General features: G+C 45.5%; 1 protein-coding gene across 1 annotated transcript in view; it reads right to left on the reverse strand.

Moving 5' to 3' along the window:
- The window catches only part of SORCS3 (sortilin related VPS10 domain containing receptor 3), a 429,816-nt gene that overhangs the window by 27,475 nt on the left and 383,837 nt on the right, over positions 1 to 18,504 (reverse strand). The window contains exons 16-19 of the mRNA XM_067537027.1: positions 17,769 to 17,902; positions 11,831 to 11,944; positions 10,127 to 10,298; positions 2,652 to 2,838 (exon numbers count right to left, since the gene is read on the reverse strand). Coding sequence (XP_067393128.1) covers positions 2,652 to 2,838; positions 10,127 to 10,298; positions 11,831 to 11,944; positions 17,769 to 17,902 — 607 coding nt within the window. The remainder of the gene's footprint in view (positions 1 to 2,651; positions 2,839 to 10,126; positions 10,299 to 11,830; positions 11,945 to 17,768; positions 17,903 to 18,504) is intronic.

Consider the following 18,504-nt stretch of genomic DNA (forward strand, 5'->3'; position numbering starts at 1 on the left):
TATGAGCATGATAAAAGCTTCAAGGGACATTTTTCTCTTTCATGAACCTAGCTCAGAGTTTAAAACCGATCCTCTCCTCAGGCTCTTGCCATTTGGGAACTTGAGTTAAGCATACCCCTCGGGGAACACAGCAAGTGAAAGGCAGAAGGGGGAGGTGTATTTGCAGGCTGGGGGAGAAGACAGTCGAGATTCATGAACTCTGTCAGCAGGAGCCCTCAGACTAGGTGGTCTAATGGTCCCAGCACAGGACAGAAAGTTGGATCTCCTGAGTTCTTATTCTGGGCTCTACATTCATTCACCCTCTTCAGTAGCATTAAGAAAGTTACTTAACTACTCTGGATCTCAGCTTCTCCATGTGTAAAATGGGGCTAATGATATTTACCTACTTCGCTTTCATTTGTGAGGATAAAATAGCTAATGTTTGTCAAACACATTAAATATGAAAAGCACTATAGAAGTACTCACATATTATTTATGCCACAGAAAACATTCTAGGCCTAATGGCTTTGCCATATTTATTCAGCATTGCCAATCCCAAGCATTCAAAAATCATCAATCACAGACCCAAAAATCAGGAGATGGGCTTAAAATCATGATATTTTAAAAAGAATAATACATTTGGAGTTTGTTTTATTTTCCTTCTGACTTCTAGGATACGCGCGGGCTCCCTTCCACCCGCATCCTGTCCCGGCCAGGCGTGCGCAGCGCTGCTGCTGCGGGCGGGCGGCCAGGGCTCCCCGCCAGGCCGCTATTAATGGATTAGCCTTTAATTCTTAGCCTTTAGGATACATTTGGATCACGTTTTCAAGCTTTTCTTGAAGCCAGGAGGGCTAGAAAGTTATTTTGTTTCAAAATGAAAGCTGAGATTCTCACCTATTCACATGGCTGTTGTAAGTGGGGTTTCAAAAAGAGAGCAAATATCAAGAGCAGAACTCAGCAAAAACCTGGATTTCTGTCCCAATCATGAAAGTCCAATACTTTTATATTTGGTTTTGTCCCATATTGGGACAAAAGCAAAATATCAAAACCTTTTCTAGCATGAAAAGTTCCAAAAAATGTTGATTTGGAAACATTGAAATGTTTTGTTTTGAGTCAACTTTAAACTGTATCTGCCTCACTAACTACTGAATCAGTTTTTAAATCAATTTAGCTGAACTGGTGCAAACCCCTGTTCGTTTGGTCCCGGAGGGGAACATTTTCACTGAACAGTTAACCCCGGTGATTGGCACTTCGCACTGTGCACTTAGGTTAGTCTAGCTCACGTGTGAGCATGTACACAAAAAGGCCCTATCAATGTTCCAGCATCCTCACTTTTTCTACACTTGCCAGTGCATCTGGGATGGGGGCATATCCTATGGTTCTTTGTGCTGAGATGCTCTAGGACTCTTTCCCAGGCAACTGTGTGAATTATAGGAGAATTTGTCTGCACTTTGGGGGGAATTGTGGGAAAAGACATTGGAAGACTATCAGCACTCAATTGATTTTGTCTCATTCCCTCATTGCCAGGTATTCTGGCTGGACTACATATCCCATGATGCAACACATGACTCAATGAAGTGAGACTGAGGTGCATCATGGGAGATGTAGATCAGCCAAGGAATCCCTAGGAGAGAAGGGAGGCACAAAGCACCCAAACTACAAATTCCAAAGGCACCACGGCATCTTATGTTGATGCACTTTAATGCTGAACTGACTTAAACTCCACCAAAACATTTGGCTTCAACAAACTGAAATGTTTCAGTTCATGTTGAAGGAACGTATTTCATTTGATTTTCTTAAAGGAAAAATAGAAAAATGTTGTCCAGGGAACATTTTGAATTTGTGGAAACTGCATTTCCTGTTGAAAAATCATTCTGATGGAATCATAGAATCATAGAAGATTAGGATTGGAAGGGACTTCAAGAGGTCATCTAGTCCAACCCCCTGCTTAAAGCAGGACCAACCCCAACTAAAAATGAGCTCAATGAACTCTAATCATGAGGTTTGCAATAAAATTGCGAGAGTTGGTAACAGTATTTAATTATTTCTTGCAGTTTATTTTGATGGATCTGTTTCGTAACAGCAGTAAGCCGCACAAGGCAGTGTGTATTCCTGAGCATTTATATTGCTCCTCCAGAAAATCTCTTAGGTCTAGAAACTGACAGGGAAACTGGTGAGACCAGATTCACTTATGAGCTTTGTGGCATTTTCTGCTAAGTTTGAATAAGCCAGTCTCATGGTGTTTTGTCTTTTCCAGAATCACAAAGTGAACCAGCACATGAGAATGAAATATAAACATCACAAACAATAGCTAAAACTAGCTGAAGTTTTTCAAGCCTTAAGGAAAGGTTTGAGTCATGTTTTGAGAGATTGATTCATGTTGTCTGAAGTATGTCCTCCTATCCCCTGAATACAGTGCTAACCCTTTAAAATCCCTCATTGATTGCATGAAAGGAACATCTTCTTTTACAGGAATGCAGTGAAATTCACCCTGCAGGACAGGACACTATTTAAAGGGTCAGGAGTGCATGAGCTCTGAGACATGTATACAGGCAGGGTTGAGATAAATCTAGGGTGAAATCCTGGCCTCCCTGAAATTCATGGGAGTTTTTCCACTGGTTTCCCTGAGGCCAGGATTTTATTCCTAGGGTTTAGCCTCCATTTCTACTTACAGACCACGTGCATGAAGAGGACAGCAGTGTCAGAGCCCAGGCTGTTTTCCGCGTAGGCCGTCACCTGAAAGATCCCAGCGCTCTTATAAACGTGCCTGATGCCATCTTCTATGGGGCTGAAATTAGCATAGGACATGGCAATACCATCTCCGAAATCCAGCTGAATGTTTGTCCTCTGGAGATCGCCCTGCAACAGAGAACACAGTAGTTAGGAACTTGGCTGATAAGGGCGACTGATGTTACACTCCATCCTGCTGCTCAGCTTCACTTTATTAGCGTGAACACAGCCCCTGCAGGTTGCCAAATGATCTCTGCCAGATGCTGCTATGCCTCCAGACATGGCCAGAGCCAGCTCCAGCTCCATTTGGATCTATTATCTAGCAGCAATGCTCAGAACAATCTGCACCTTCGTAAGTGTGAGCAGGTGTTATCCTCCCACCCCTGATCCAGCAGTTCAAGGGGGCAGAACACCACTGCAGTGCTGCATCTGGGGCACTTGATATGTGGCTACACTGGGGGCAGTTGAGATGGGATGAGCTGGGTAGATGGCAGATTACATCTCTGCTGGAGAATTAACTAGGAGCGCCTTCCGGGTGCTGTTGGACTGCCCTGCATACATGAAGAAGAGAGAGTATAAATGAGTGAACAGCAGCAGACAAGAAATCCCAGCGCCTTTAGGCCTTGTCCACTTGCAGAGGGTGCAATGGTTTAATTGAAATCAGTTTTTAAACCAATTTAGTTGCACTGTTACAAACCCCCGTTAGTTTGTCTCAGAGGGTATGTTTTCATTCACCAGTTAATCCAGGCGATCAGCACTTGGGTCTGAGCAGACAGGTTAGCCTAACCCTGGTGCGACAGCAGCCACACCAAAGCCCTACCCATGTTACTGAGTCCTCACTGTTTCTACACTCTTCTGTGTGTGTCTGGCGGTGGGGGGGAGGGACATATCCTGGGGCTCTTTGTGCTGAGATGCTCGAGGATTCTTTCCCAGTCAACTACGTGAATTGTGGGAGAACTTGTCTGCCCTTTGGGGGGAATTGCAGGGAGGGCATTGGAGGACTCGAGCGATTTTGCCTGCATCCTCACTGCAAAGTGGACAGGTTCCATGAAATCAGAGCCGGGGCTCTAAGCTGTTCCCCCAGCTGGGTGAGCTAGCCTGAAATGAAAGCAGTTCCAAAGCCGGATCGGAGGTTTTGCTGTGTGGATAGTAAGGAGGTGTGGACTAAGACCCAGGTAAGCACTCGGGTTAACCGCAGTGAAGACAGACCCAAAGAGGTTTATTTTAAATGTGTTTCCAATTGGCGCAACCAAAACAAGCCTAGTTTAAACCAAAATGAAAGTGTCCACATGGCCTTCTTCACTGATTTAATTCAGTCGGTTTAAAACCATCCCTTATGTTAAAGTGACGTAGCTTTGCGTACGGACAAGCACTCACTACCCCAAGTCCTTTCTTTAAGGTGATAAGGACTCCAGTCGCATCCAGTTTGGATGGGAGACATGGGTCAAAGAGAGTGTTTGAGCCCATAACTAGATCCCTGGAATGCTCCACTCTGGAAATCAAACAGATTGTATCTCTAACTTGCTTTCATGAGCTGCTGTGAACAGCCTGCTCCCACTCAAGTCCACAGCAAAACTCCCATGTGCCACAAAATGCAGGGTCAGGATCAAGGCTAATGTAGTGTAGAACCACTACACACTGGTCTAATTAGGAGAGGGAAACCACCATGCCGCTCAAACCCGGTTAACGCTTCTCCAACCCATCCCCCTCCCTGCGACTTCACTGGGAAAAGCTACCAGACTCACAGGGCTGGATTAAACCCCAAAGAGGCCAGGTGATTAAAAGCCTCCATTTTGCATTTACTGTGTAAAAAAGGGGGAGTGTCTCACAATAACAACCGGATTTAGGGGTAGATTCTCGGCTCTGATCTGCTCTCTCTGCACAGATCAGGTGGCATAAGGGAACAGAAGCTTTCCACCATTCCCTGCTTGAGATGCCCCGCAGTGGGGTGGAGTCTAAATGATCTGCTCTAGGAATTATTTTGGGAAGTTCTGGCCTGTGTTATACAGGAGGTCATAGAATAATAGAAGATGAGGGTTGGAAGGGATCTCAGGAGGTATCAGTCCAACCCCCTGCTCAAAGCAGGACCAACCCAACTAAATCATCCCAGACAGGGCTTTCTCAAGCCAGGCGTTAAAAACCTCTAAAGATGGAGATTCCACCACTTCCATAGGTAACCCATTCCAGTGCTTCACCACCCTCTTAGTGAAAAAGTGTTTCCTAATATCAAACCTAGAACACCCTCACTGCAATTTGAGACCATTGATCCTTGATCCTCCCCCCAGCTTAGTGTTATCCGTTAACTTCCTGAGGGTGCAATCTACTCCATCCTCCAGATCATTAATGAAGATGTTGAACAAAATGGGCCCCAGGATTGATCCCTGGGAAATTCCGCCTGATACTGACTGTCAACTAGATATCGAGCCGTTGAACACTACCCTCTGAGCCTGATGATCTAGCCAGTTTTCTATCCCCCTTATAGTCCATTCATCCAACACATTCTTCTTTAACTTGCTGACAAGAATACTGTGGGAGACCATATAAAAAGCTTTGCTAAAGTCAAGGCATATCACATCCACCACATTACCCACATCCACAGAGCCAGTCATCTCATCATAGAAGCCAATCAGGTTGGTCAGACATGACTTGCCCTTGGTGAATCCATGATGACTGTTCCTGATCCCCTTCCTCCCCTTCAACTGCATCAAAATGGATTCTAGTTTAGACTAGATGACCATAATGGCTTCTTCTGGCTTTGGAATCTATGAATCCAGTCCTGCCCAATAAATGCTGCATGATTTTTCTATGAGGGCCTGTACTGAACCCACGGACTCATTTCATATGGAGGCCAATGAACATAAGGTCTGAATAAAATGGATCTGGTTTGGATTCAGTTCTGGAGTTCCATGCTCGTACCATGCAATTTTATTTTCATTTTCCTCATTGCTTGGTGGTTGGGTTTTTGGGTTTTTTTTGTTTGTTTTTTTCTCCTTCCCTTTACACAAAGGGAAGGTTTTGATATGGAGATTAGGGAACAGATTTCTAATAGCTACACAGTAGCAGATGATCCTTCCACCCAATTACTGGCCTGGCTTTTTTAATGCAAAACGAGCGATAGCACTAATCCTCCTCTTTCCCCATTTCCTTAGCTGTGTATCCGGTATATGAAATATCGAAAGGTGGCCGCTTGCCCCACATACAATGTCAGCTACTCCGGAGTTTATGAATATAAATTAAAGTGGAAATGAATTGGAGGCATTTCAAACAGATAAAAATCATTGAGTTCCAGATATATAGCTTTGGTCCTGTAAACAATTAAATGGAAATGTGATAATGGCCAGCCGTAACGCTCGCAGCTCTGTAAATTGAAAGCAGGGGGGGCAGCTGATGTGTAGCGGAATCAGCGGAGAAAGGTGTTACCTGAGATACCGTAGCAGATACTGATCTTCCCCATTAGAGCTCATCTGGGAAAGTTTTCCAAACTGAGGGCTACACTGGCATTTTGTCAGAAGCACACAGGGGTGCAGACAACAGGTGAAACCTTGGCCTCATTGAAATCAATAGCCAAACTCCCACTGACTTCAAATGGGCCAGGATTTCACCCCATGTGTTATATATTGACATATTTTCCCATCTAGAAATAAATGTGCAGAGCCCTAATGTTTGCTTAGGCTTGTTCTCATCTTTGCAGTTCGTTAGCAATAAAAACCTGCAGCTGAGCAACTCTGTCCTCATCTTGCAGTTTCAGAGCAAGGGCTGCCATGCGAGGGTTCTGATCTCAGGGGGGCAGCCCCCAGCTGGTGCATGGTGGCGCCAAAGGCTGGCTCACTTCATTTCCATCTTCTGCAGAAAAGCAATAATCAGGCTCGTACCTATTCTTATTGTGTGTGCTCGGACCCAGGGGTGTGCACAGGAAGAAAAATGTGGCCCTTTCCCCCCACAGCCCTAAGGATGGTGGAGCTGGCTTCCCCCCCGCGGCCCCGGGTCTGGAGGAGCTGTCATCTCCCGCCCTAGCCAGGGGCAGGAGAACTCGCTCTCCCCTCACCGGCCCCAGAGGAGTTCTGTGCCCACACCAATTGGGAGGGCCCGTGCCCCTGCTTGAACCCCTTTGTGCACGCCCCTGCCTGGACCCAAGGTCCAGGGAGCCCACCTAGGAGTGTATTCTTATTCCTTCTTACTCCATTGCATAAGTGCACAATCTAATTCAGAACAAAATTAATACAAGTACAACAAAGCTCTCTCTCTCTATATATATATATATAAACCCACCATCATGTGCTCATTGTATGATTACCAGCATGGAGATCCTTAACTCCCAGCTACGCTATAGGGTAAAGTCCAAGATACACCTTAAATCTAGGGAAAATTACCTTTCTGAAAAACATACGCCATGTCACAACTCCTAATGGATGAGCTCAGGTCCAGCCAGTCATACTAGTATGTTCAGGACACCCACATGTAGAAAAATGAAAGTCACTGGTAATTGAGCACAGAGCCATTGGACCAGACGGTTGGCCAGTGTAGTCCACCAACTTGAATGTAGCTACACACTCATTATTCCATCTAAGGATCTGGCACACTTTTAACACCATGAAGCCAAGCACATAACTAACACAGAGACGCACACACACACACGTGCATTAGTATTTTTGTTACAGCCCTGTAAGACAAAGTTCTGGCAGGAAAACTAAAGGGAAGTGGAGGTGTAACTATATTTCATCAAGTTACATAATAATCAGAGCTGAGAAAAATGAAAATTCCTTTGTTTTCTTTGAAATCTTTCTTCTAAGGTTTCAGGTTTGTGTCAAAAAAGCAATTCCCTTCCCCCTGAAAACTGCAATTGTTTTTGTTGAAAACTGAAAACTTTTTGATTTTACTAAAAAAAGAAAAACAAATAAAAATTCTTGATGATAAACAGCATTTTTGTCATGAAAATTTCCATTTAACCTAACATCCATCTTCCATTTTGACTGTCGCTAGTAAGAATATATGACATTTTAATCACAGGGCACTGGAGCTATCATGTCTAATCCCCTTTTAACATCTTAACCCTACCTATCGGCTTATTCACCAATCCTTCACTCCCTGAAGCCTGGTAAAGACACAACTCTTCAACTACCTTGCCTGCAACCTGATTCCCGTCTGTTTATCATTCTTTATATGCAGCTGTTCCGCTTGAGTTCCCTAATAAATTACTACTAGATTCCTAATTCTTAGATTATGTCTGTTCTTTTCTGAACTCCCACTCAATAATGTCTACAAATCTTTATACCATGTCAAATCTAAAGAGATAAAAGAATCAGCCAGGTAGACAAGAAATTCCCTTTGTGCAGAAGCGGCAAGAATATGAATCTATGCAAACAGATACTGTCATCTTAGACTGGTTACAATGAACTATTTCATTGCTTTGTATTTTTTTAATGAAAAATATGTGGATGCTTAAAAAACCCTCCTCAAGTTAGAAAAAGGTATTAGAAGACAGCAGGATACAATAGCTGAGGCACTGAACTGCGATTCAGGATAGATGGCTTCTGGTCCCGGATCTGACAGTGGCACCAGCTTTGTGACTTTGGGCAAATCATTTCACCATGAACTATTAATGCTTAAATTCTGATACCACCTTCACGATCTGCCCTGTCACTGTGACACGGAGTAGGCATTTGATCATTTCCCATGTTTCTTCCTTTGCGTGCACATTCAAAGTCTGACGGGAGATTTTTAACAAGGAAATTGTGTTTTATTAAAGGCATCCACCAAATGGCAGTGTCCAAAATGGACACAGATGGGATTTTCAAAGAAGCCCAGTTCAATGGGATTTGGGTGCCTAACGTCCTTACGCATGCCCTTGAAAAATCATCCTGGGAGCTTGTTACGGATCTGTGACCCATCAAGGCTTTGTGTCAGCCCAATGCATGGTGGTGAAAGTGTTCTGGACAAACCGCCCCCCCAGACGAAGGCCTGAATAGACAGGGTTATTATGCTCAAGCCGCAGCAACCGATTATCCATGGGAGGCTGGTAAGGGGGATCAGAGCAAATGTCCGTCATTCCCAAGAGATTCTGATAAATCATGTGCCAAAGGCTCATGGCAATTACGTGTTGCTTCAAGGTGCCGCAGTGACTGCTCTGGCAGCTGGAACGCTCAGGCATAATCCTCTGGGTGCGTCTGACTGAGGGAGGTGAAAGCGGTGCTAAGTCACGCATGGCCCTCCCCTGATCCCAAGAAGCAGCCCCTTAGGGCTATTATTCTGATGGGGATTGGCTACCGGGCAGTGATCACTGGCCCTGCCCCCAGCTCTCTCTAGTCACAACCCCAACCCCAGCTGTCCCTGTGGAGTTGCCTGAGCAGGGTAAAGCACCTGGAAGGAGGGCAGTGAGCTGGCCCTTCTACCTGGCCATGGAACAAATGCAGCATGAGCAGTGGCAGTGAAACCCTCCCAGACACGGATTTCTCCACTGCGTCCTCAACTTGGATCTCAAGGGAGCCCCCCGGGGGGGGGGGAACAGCTGAGTCTCTCGTGCTCCATTCAACCATTGCGCTCTAAGCTGAGACAGCCAGTAAGGGAACTAGGTAGCTGAAACCACAATGGGGATTGTTGCCACAGGGTCAATTATCTCTCAGGGATCCCAAATGGAGGCCGTCAGGCACAAGGCCGATTTGTTGTAACTGCTGTCAAGGCCCCAGGAAACACCATCATCCAGTGGATGTGGGTTTTGCCACAGAATACACCACTGGCTGCAGAACTGTGGAGCATGACCTAAGCCAGCATTTTCCATTGGTCTCTTGTACAGCACCTAGCACAATGCTCCATGATGAAGGCTCCTAGGTGCTCCCGCAATACAAATACATCGTCATCATCACCCTCTATAGCATCCGAGGGGAACAGCAGTGAAGCAAGAGCACTCTTTCTTATTCAGGGCCTAGGAAGGGATTACCAGCATCACTCTGACCTGGGACTTCCTCCTGACCATGAGAGACAACAGTGTTGTCTGGTGCCATCTGTACTAATCTCAGAACCCCCTGGGCAATTGTTTCAGATGGAGGAGGATGGTCTCAGCTGGATTTCTGTGCCCGTCTGAAACAGACAAAGGCTGGATTTTCAAAGAGCCGTACAGAAGTAAGAAGCCCAACTTCCATTGAAAAGATTTTGGCATCTGGCATTTTGGCTTTGTGTGTATCTGAAAATCTTCCCCTATGCCCATGCCCGATCCTGGCATGTCCTTTCTACAGGCTTGAGCTCAGACAGCCAGCAGACACCTTTTCAGGTACAAAGAGCAGTGCTTTGCCATGCAGAAGGCCATTTGTCATTCCACCCACCTTCCTTGAAAAGCTGCAGCCTTGACCACCCAAATTGCCCTTCTCCAACAAAGCCTGTGAATGAAAGAAAGGGGGCAATCCCGGCAAGCCCAGAGACCTACCTCTTCCATGAGGATGATGAAGGTGGCGTTGTGCCCTTGCTGCGCAACCAGCTTGCCATCGGCGGTGAGGACGTGCAGCCCGCGCGGGGCTTTGCCGGGACACTGCTCTACTTTGGCGGCGTATTTCTCCCGGAGCCCGTCCGTGCAATTGTTAGACACGATTCTCCGATACCTGGGGAACACGGACAATTCGGGTTGGGCTCAGGAGAGCAGGTAATGTGCATATTTCAAAGAGCCCGCCCCAGGCTGGCAACCCACACGCTCCTGCCACTGCTCCCCTCAGCGAGAAGAAAATCAAAGAAATCAAAGACTTTATTAAACTGCAGAAGCTAAACAAATCACACTCCTGCCTTCTCCAGGGACCCCGACTCCATCGGCGAGAACAGATGTGCATTGTTGAGCTGAATCTCTATATACCACTGAATCCTAATTCAGCTCCCTGTTCCATCTCCCTGTCTCCTGCGTTATGGCATTTCATTGTGCTTTTGTTACACTGTGTCTGCTCCTATTCTGCTCCAAGGCACCCTGGATGATTTGGCAGAGCTTTTGTCCAGTTCTGGTTTAAATGATTCGAGGAGCAAGTTTCTCTTGGCTCCATTCAGAAGCCAAGAGATTAGCTGACTGTGAGGACACTTGGCAATGTGTTACTTTGTGCTGGGAGATGAACCCTCCCAGCGATTGCCTTGAAGAACCAGCGAAGGTGAGCTGGACACGCACGGTTACTCCCCGCTCCATGGCAGCCTGACGCTGCAGCGTCCCTGCCTGAATGGGAATCTTGCACCATGAAATGGTTTCCTGAGAACTATGAACACGGACGGACAGTAGCCCAAATTTCATTAACAACCCTTCAGTAAACAGACAGCGTTTGTGAGCAACTCTGCTTTAACAAACTGGCAAGGAGGGCCTGGCACTCATGAGCCAACCGTCCATGTAAATGTTTTCTGAGGCACGCAAGGAATGTTGAAATGACAAACCAGTGTCTGCAGCCAAATATTTCAGAGGAATCCTACAGAACCAAACCAGCATCTGCAGCCCAGCATCCCAGAGCAACCCTACCAAAACAAACCAGCATCTGCAACGTTCTGGAGCAACCCTATCAAAATAAACCAGTGGGCAGAGCCTGGTACTCATGAGCAACCCTTCATCAGCCCTCAAGGCGAATACAGCCTAAGAACATGAGGAGTGTTACAATTGCAAACCAGCATGTGCAGACGCAGTGCGTTGGGAACCCTACAATAACAAACCACTGCATACCCAGAGTGAAGAGGGAATAATGGGCTAAGGGTACCTAGCATAAATTCAAGCTTCCTCAGGCGTTGTCACAAATAAGAACAGTAAGAGAGAAACAAACGACATGAAAAATCATGGAAAACATCCTGAACGGGCCCTTTTAAATGTTCAGCAGCTTCTCAGATGGATATTTCGATTCGTATTTTAATTTTGCAGCAGTGATGGCATGAAGTGTGGGCTCCCAGGATCATACATCACTTGATGGCAACGCAATATCTGCATGTCACTTATGTTAATGTACTTCCCTCAGTGTCTGAGGAATGCGGCACAGATCCATAGAGACAAGGTGGCAAAAAGCAACTCACAAATAAGGCTGGAAAACTGCCAGGCAGGGTAGAGATAACACTAATGGTACAGATTTACCGTAAATACCACAAGGTCACCGAAAACAGAGAGCCAGCTAGACTGACTTACCCAGTGCTGTTCATATAACTCTGGCCGAGGCTGCAGTCTTTTGACAGGGAGGACGGGTTGAACCAGAAAGCTGGGATGCACTGGTTGTTACTGTACCTTTCATAGCCATAGTCACTATGGAAACAGAAAGGTAATGAGGAAGCATCAGATCACAATAATTAAGCACTGGAGCGGGTTACCTAAAAGGTTGTGGAATCCCCAATATTGGTGTGTTTTAAGAACAGGTCAGACAAACACTTGTCAGGGATGGTCCAGATGGTATTTAATCATGCCTTGGTGCAGCAGGATGGACTAGATCAGTGGTTCTCAACCAGGGGTACGCAGAGGTCTTTCAGAGGGGTCATCAACTCATCTAGATATTTGCCTTCTTTTACAACAGGCTACATAAAATGCACTAACGAAGTCAGTACCAAACTAACATTTCATACAGACAAAATGAGAAAATGAGCAATTTTTCAGTAACAGTGCGCTGTGACACTTTTCTATTTCTATGTCTGATTTTGTAAGGAAGTCGTTTTTAAGTGAGGTGAAACATGGGGCATGCAAGACAAATTTGAAAAGGGTACAGGCGTCTGTTGAGAACCAGTGGACTAGATGACCACTTGAGGTCCCTTCCAGCCCTACATTTCTAAGATTCTGGGAATCACCTATTTACTAGAGCTGGCTGGGAAAGTTGAGCAAACTTCTTTTTCCCGACAAAAACAAGATTTATTTTTAATGATGAGAACTTTAGTGGAAGAGAAAATGCAGGGTTTTTGGCAAGTTGTGCTACTTATTGGGGGACAGGAGAAGGGCTGTTCTTTCTACTCATCCTGCCTTCTAGTCCATCCAAAGCCTGGAGTCCTTGCTCAGATTTCACTGTGTCCTCTATCAACCAAAACTCCCAGGGATCTCATAAGGAGTCTTGACTCAGGGCAAAGTAAAACTAGAGTAACTGGTTTGGCAAAACTCTTAAATATGTGCTTAACTTGAAGCAAAGTCAGTCCAAATTCAGCAAGGCACAGGCTTAAGCCCCATTGACTTTGTTGAGCATTGAGTATATCAGAACGGATTTAACCACATGATAAAAGTTAAGTACATTCTTCTGTGCTTTGCTGAACTGGGACCCCAGAGAGTGCTCAAATTAGGGAGGTTAATACTATGCCAAGCAGCATGAAACACTGAACCTGGATGCCTGGGAGACCGAATTGATGGGCTCTGCTACAGAATGGGGAAGAATGCAGCCCCACGAAGCTCTGGGCATCATGGTGATGGTAGAACACCAAACTTTGCAGAACTTGGGAAGATTTTCATTTCATTTGGTGTCAAGAGAGGAGAGAAAGACAGAAAAATCTGAGTCTGTTCTAGCTTCTTTTTAACAAAGCCTGTTGCGTTTTAAGTTTATGCATTTCGTTTGGTTCCAGGAAATCCCCAAACCGCTTTCCAGGATCTTGCCACATTCACTGCAGAGAAGCATCTCACAAAACACAAAGTGCGAGGAGCCAGTCTTGAATGATTAGCGGTGGAATAAAGATTAACTGCATGACTGAACAATGACAGAGCTAGGCGAGCAAACAAGGATCTGATTGACGCCTGTCCAAAACAGTGCTTAAAACAAGCAGTGGAGCTGCCCTAGTAGTCTGATGGTTACACAACATAAGGAATATCTGCCCTGCCGCTGGAATCATGCCACCTGAGTTCAAGACCCACGGGGCTGGGCGAGCTTGAACGCTGGTGACTAACTTAAGAGCCACAACGTCCACACCGCTATTTTTAGCGTGCTAGCTGTCTACCCAGGCTGAGAGCCATGTGTCCTGCTTCAACTCAGATATACCCATACTGTTATGAAGGAGGAGAGGAATCCAGGTCCCTTATTCGCCCCTCAGAACCTTCAGGGGATGGAAACACACCCAGCTCACACGCAGGTATCCTCCCAGTGATGAAGTCACAGGACTGATCAGAAGTGCAATGAAGTCAATGGGAGTCTTTCCATTAGCTTCAGTGGGCTTGGAATCAGATCCTCTGGGGCCCCCTCTTTGGCTGGCTGGAGCTAGTAGTGGGGATTTTTAGATCAAGGGGAAAAATAAAAAAATGATCCTTGAAGTTCATCTCACAACAAGCCAATGAACGCCAATCCCGCGGGAACCACAGATCTCACAGGATCCCGCGTCACGAAAGCTCCACATGCCCTATGATGCTCTTGGTTTTATCCGTGAGCATGCTGGAGTTTGAACGGCCAATGGAAAACTTCAGAGAAGGCTTTTAGTGAGACGAATTCATTGTGCAACCATCACTGTTGCCAGTAGTCTTAGGAGGACAGAAATTTCCCAGCCACTGAAGACGGTACGGAAATTCCCTCATGCACTTTGTCTCAACCTTCCATTTAATCATACTCAGTGGGTCAGCCCAGCAGGTAAAGAATGCCTGGCAGTGAGTTGGTAATTAAAAATATTCAGGAGGAGCTGTACTTTGCCCAAAAGAAGAAAAGAGCTGCATAAATATTGTATATAATTAAAGACAACATTGCTGTATGCCCCAAAGGCTGTGGGCTTGTTCATTAACTTCTGGTAAATGTATATTAAAAGCTAACATGCTGCCCACCTTCCCTTTTGCAAGCCCCAGGGTTTGCATAAGTTAAGGAAATAATCAAGTCCAGCTGCTTCTCTGTCTTCGCTTTCTTGACGGGAAGGGGAGGGGAAAAAAACCAGCAAGCGTTTTAATAACTCTTCCATTGTTTCTGCACAAAGGCAAGAGTTTGATTTTTAAAATGATTGTGTCTATGTGTGTGTGTGTGTGTGCAAGTGTGTGTAGCCACAGCTATATCCTCATTGTATTTCCCCACACCCTTCACATAGGGCTAGCGAACCCATGCGCTGTAATCTATAAATTGTCATCCTGGCCTGACTACTGACTAAGCGATAATGACAAAGGAAAGTTCCATGTGTCTTGCCCCTCAGGGACTCCCAGATCAGCTCTCTTCAGCTTATGGGTTGACCAAGATTTCCAAAACTGACTGGTGATTTTGGGTGCCCAATATAAGATGTCTTAAAGGGCCATATCTTTCAGAAAGCGCTGAATGCCATCCTATGAAAGCCAGGCCCCTTCAAAATATCTCAAAAATGGAGGTGCCCGAAAATCACCAGTCACTGTTGAAACTCTTTGCTGCTTTCCCTCCCCTCCCTTTAACTATCAGCCCTGCAAACTCAGCATAAGATCTGAATGGCAAGCTGCTTTCTTCTGGCCCGTGCATCACTATCAATGAAGATTCAGCAGTCAGAACCCAGTTAACGATTCTGTTGATGGTGTACAAGCTGGAATAGAATCCAGCGCCCCTATAGTTGTGTTGGTGCTGCAGGGCTAACAGGAGAATAAGGCAGTGAAATCTTATGTTAGCGTGTAAGGTAGGTGGAAATGACACAGGGAGCAGGTCTATTGAGTAAGAAGGTGCCATTTTTACAGTCACTTTCCAAGGCAGAACTGCACTTTAAGGCCAATTAAGCTGGAGTGGCTTTGCACTTAAGCCTTAAAATAAACACCAGGTTGAACTGAATGAGAAAGCAGGAGAACTTCAAAGCAGCAACAAACACAAAAGCATCTTTGGAGATCAGTGCTCGGCTAAGCGTAGTGGAGGAAGCAAATGAGGTGGCATGGGTAAATGGTGCAGGAAGGTCCGGTGCTTATTGTCAACGTTCGCTTTTCTTGTTAAGGGTGAGAATTACATCCAGTGTGTCACATCTTCTGGGTGAATCTGATAGTCTCAGATTTCACTGCTGCATTAGGAATAAGTGAACAAGTCATTCAGCGAAAATGAAAAAAATCTACTTGATGTCCCGGGACGTTGGCTCAGACCAACCACCGCCGATAAGCTACCTTTCTTCGTATTATTTCTCATGTCTGTTGCACCTCTGCATGTCTAGGTCCCAGACAAGGCTGTACCAGGGAAGGCACTGTGGCTCAGAATCTCAGCTAGCGTATACTGGCGTAGCGCCATGATGTCCCGCACGAGACCTGAATGGAATCCAGCCAAAGACGTCATCAATGAAACTAGGATGGCTTACACCAGCTGAGGATTTGGTCCTGCCTAATGACAACATCTCCTCAGGGACAAACACTTCTTGTGGAATTCCCAATCCAGCTGAGCTGACCAAGAAGTGCATTTGTGAAGTGCTGGGTGTGTGAGCATACTCCCCAAAACCTTGTGTACCCCCTGTCATGCTGGCTAGATAAGGGGGTCCTTGAAGTGTATTCAGGAGCTCTGATTACTCCCTTCTACACCAATCTCACGTTGGCAGTGTCACACTGGCTGGATTGGGGGGTTGGGCATTTATTATATTGTTTGATATCAGTGTGTCAAAATCCTAGTAATTCATGTGAGCTATGCCATGTCAGGTACTGTTAGAAAGGCTGTAATGTGCTAAGTAAGATGAGGATGTTTATGTTCATGTGTTATGTGTGTAATGGAAGTTATGGGTATGTTTGATGTATCTGTATTTCAAATTGTGCTGTCTGGGTCACACCCCAGACAGGATGGCTGCAGACCAAAAGCCTGCTTAATGGCCCATTAAGAGATTCACAGATACAAGAGGCCAGGGGGAGAAGCCAGGGATATACCTGATGAGTCACCAGGATTTATCATGTGACTCTAGACTCAATTTTGGTTCCTGCAAAATTCCACAAGCAGCATAGAAAAAAGCCAGAGGACACGAAAGAGAGAGGCCTGGGATCCATTTTATCTTTAGTCTGTCTTTCAGTCTTTACCTACCTCTGGATCAACTCATCTACTGAAACTGTGAAACAAAGGACCGAGACCCATCCAGGTAGTGGATGTACACCAGAGGAATTATACAAGCCTGCAAACTCCACAATTCTTTTAGAAACCTGATATATATGGACTTTCAAATCATTTGTATGTATCTGATTGCTTTAATCCTTTAACATTCCTCTTATAGTTTGTTCCTTTCTTTTTATAATATACCTTTAGTTTTAGTTGCTAAAGGATTGGCTGGCAGCGTGGTACTTTGGGTAAGATCCAAGCTTATATTGATCTGGTACTGTGGCTGACCCTTCGAGGTCAGGAGAAACCTTATTGGTAAAGAGCACAGAGTTTTAAATAACTGGTTTCTTTATTGGACCTAGTGGCTGATTGGGAGCCAGAGACTGAAATGCAGTAAAGGGGGCTGTGTGTATATTTTTATTTTGGCTTCTTGATAACCAGTGTGGGGAATCAGAAGCACTGTTTGTGGCTGGTTGGGAAGCCTGACTTCAGTGTCACCCACCAGAGTTGGGAGAATCTGCTCTCCATCTACAGCCTGCCCTGACCTTGGCGTTTTCAGGTGGCTACCCTAAGCACGGATGGGTCACACCCCAAACCTTTTGAGAATCATCTGTTTGTTAGTCACTCCTTAGCATTCCCCCTGCAGAAGTCCCAGCCAGTGCTACATTTCCAAAATTTTGGGGCAACATCAGGGTTTTTAAAAAAACCTCAAAGCAGTTTGGAATGCACGATGCCACTAACTCGAAACATCAATATTTATGCAAAGCAGCCTGTGACTTTTGACAGGCCCACACTGCATGGGGACGTGAAAGAAGCTGATTTGTCTTTTTGCTGGTGAGATGTCTTAATAAAGGCTTGCTGAAAAGCAATAACCAGGCTAAAATAAAAATAAAAATCATTGCCCTGTTTTGCACGATGGGGCCTCAAGTGATTACAAATGTCAAGGGAGACTGAAATTCTTTCCCTATAGGGGTCCCCCTGGAAGAGGGATGGGGCATCATTGGAGGAGAAAATCTCCCTGGCGGGTCCAATTCTTGCAATCCTTTGTTAGAATGATCTGCAAAAAAAGTCCCTTAGCACTTTACACCCCACCCTTGGAATTCTATCCACATCTGGTTCAGCACAGACACTGAACCAGCAAGAGCAGCCCTAGTAACACTAGTTATGATGGGCCAGTATACTTACCACTCGAAGTCCCACTGAGCACAGACGCAGGGCTCTGATACCACAGTTCTGGAGTAGTCTCTACCCAGGGCGCACTGGGCTCCAGGCTTACGTTTCTTATAGATCTTCCTCTCTCCCATGACACAAGGCTCACCCTTTGGCAGCGGAACCATCACGGATTAGAAAGAAAAGAAAAAAATGCAGGATTTCTATTCTTCGCCCAACCACCACTACTATATACAGCAGAATATCAAAGCATTGGGGGAGATGATTCCCAAAGGCACGAAGGGCAGTTAAGTGCTCTTTTAAAGTCAAGAGGAGTTAATGCTTAATTCCCATCTACACCTTCAAAAACCTCCCCGTACACCAATTCATTAAACTCTCCCACCCTCTGCCCCCTTGTCCCTTATTTGTGATTGAAACAGAACGATTATTTCTGTTTGGCATATGGCAAATGTCATGCTTCCGTGAATGAATCGTCAAAAGTCAAATAGAGAGTCAGTGACAAAGCTCAGAGGAGAACCCAGGAGTCCTGACTCCTCCTCCTCTTCCCACTATCCCTCACTGCCTTATAGCACGCTGTCATTTTCTTCAAGCACCACAGGTGGGTGGGGGGGAGGCGTAATGCAGAGGTTTTCTAAAGCCCTACAGGAGTGCCTAATCCAAAAGGCAAGTTGGACCGGACACACATCGTTTAGGTGAATATCGGATTTTCTCTTAGGTTGAAACGACTTGTTTGGGCACCAAAAAAAACCAA

This window comes from Emydura macquarii, unplaced genomic scaffold (assembly GCF_026122565.2).
Source record: "Emydura macquarii macquarii isolate MOO-44397 ecotype Brisbane River unplaced genomic scaffold, CSIRO-AGI_Emac_v2 contig_3692, whole genome shotgun sequence".
In the NCBI taxonomy this organism is placed as follows: domain Eukaryota; kingdom Metazoa; phylum Chordata; order Testudines; family Chelidae; genus Emydura; species Emydura macquarii.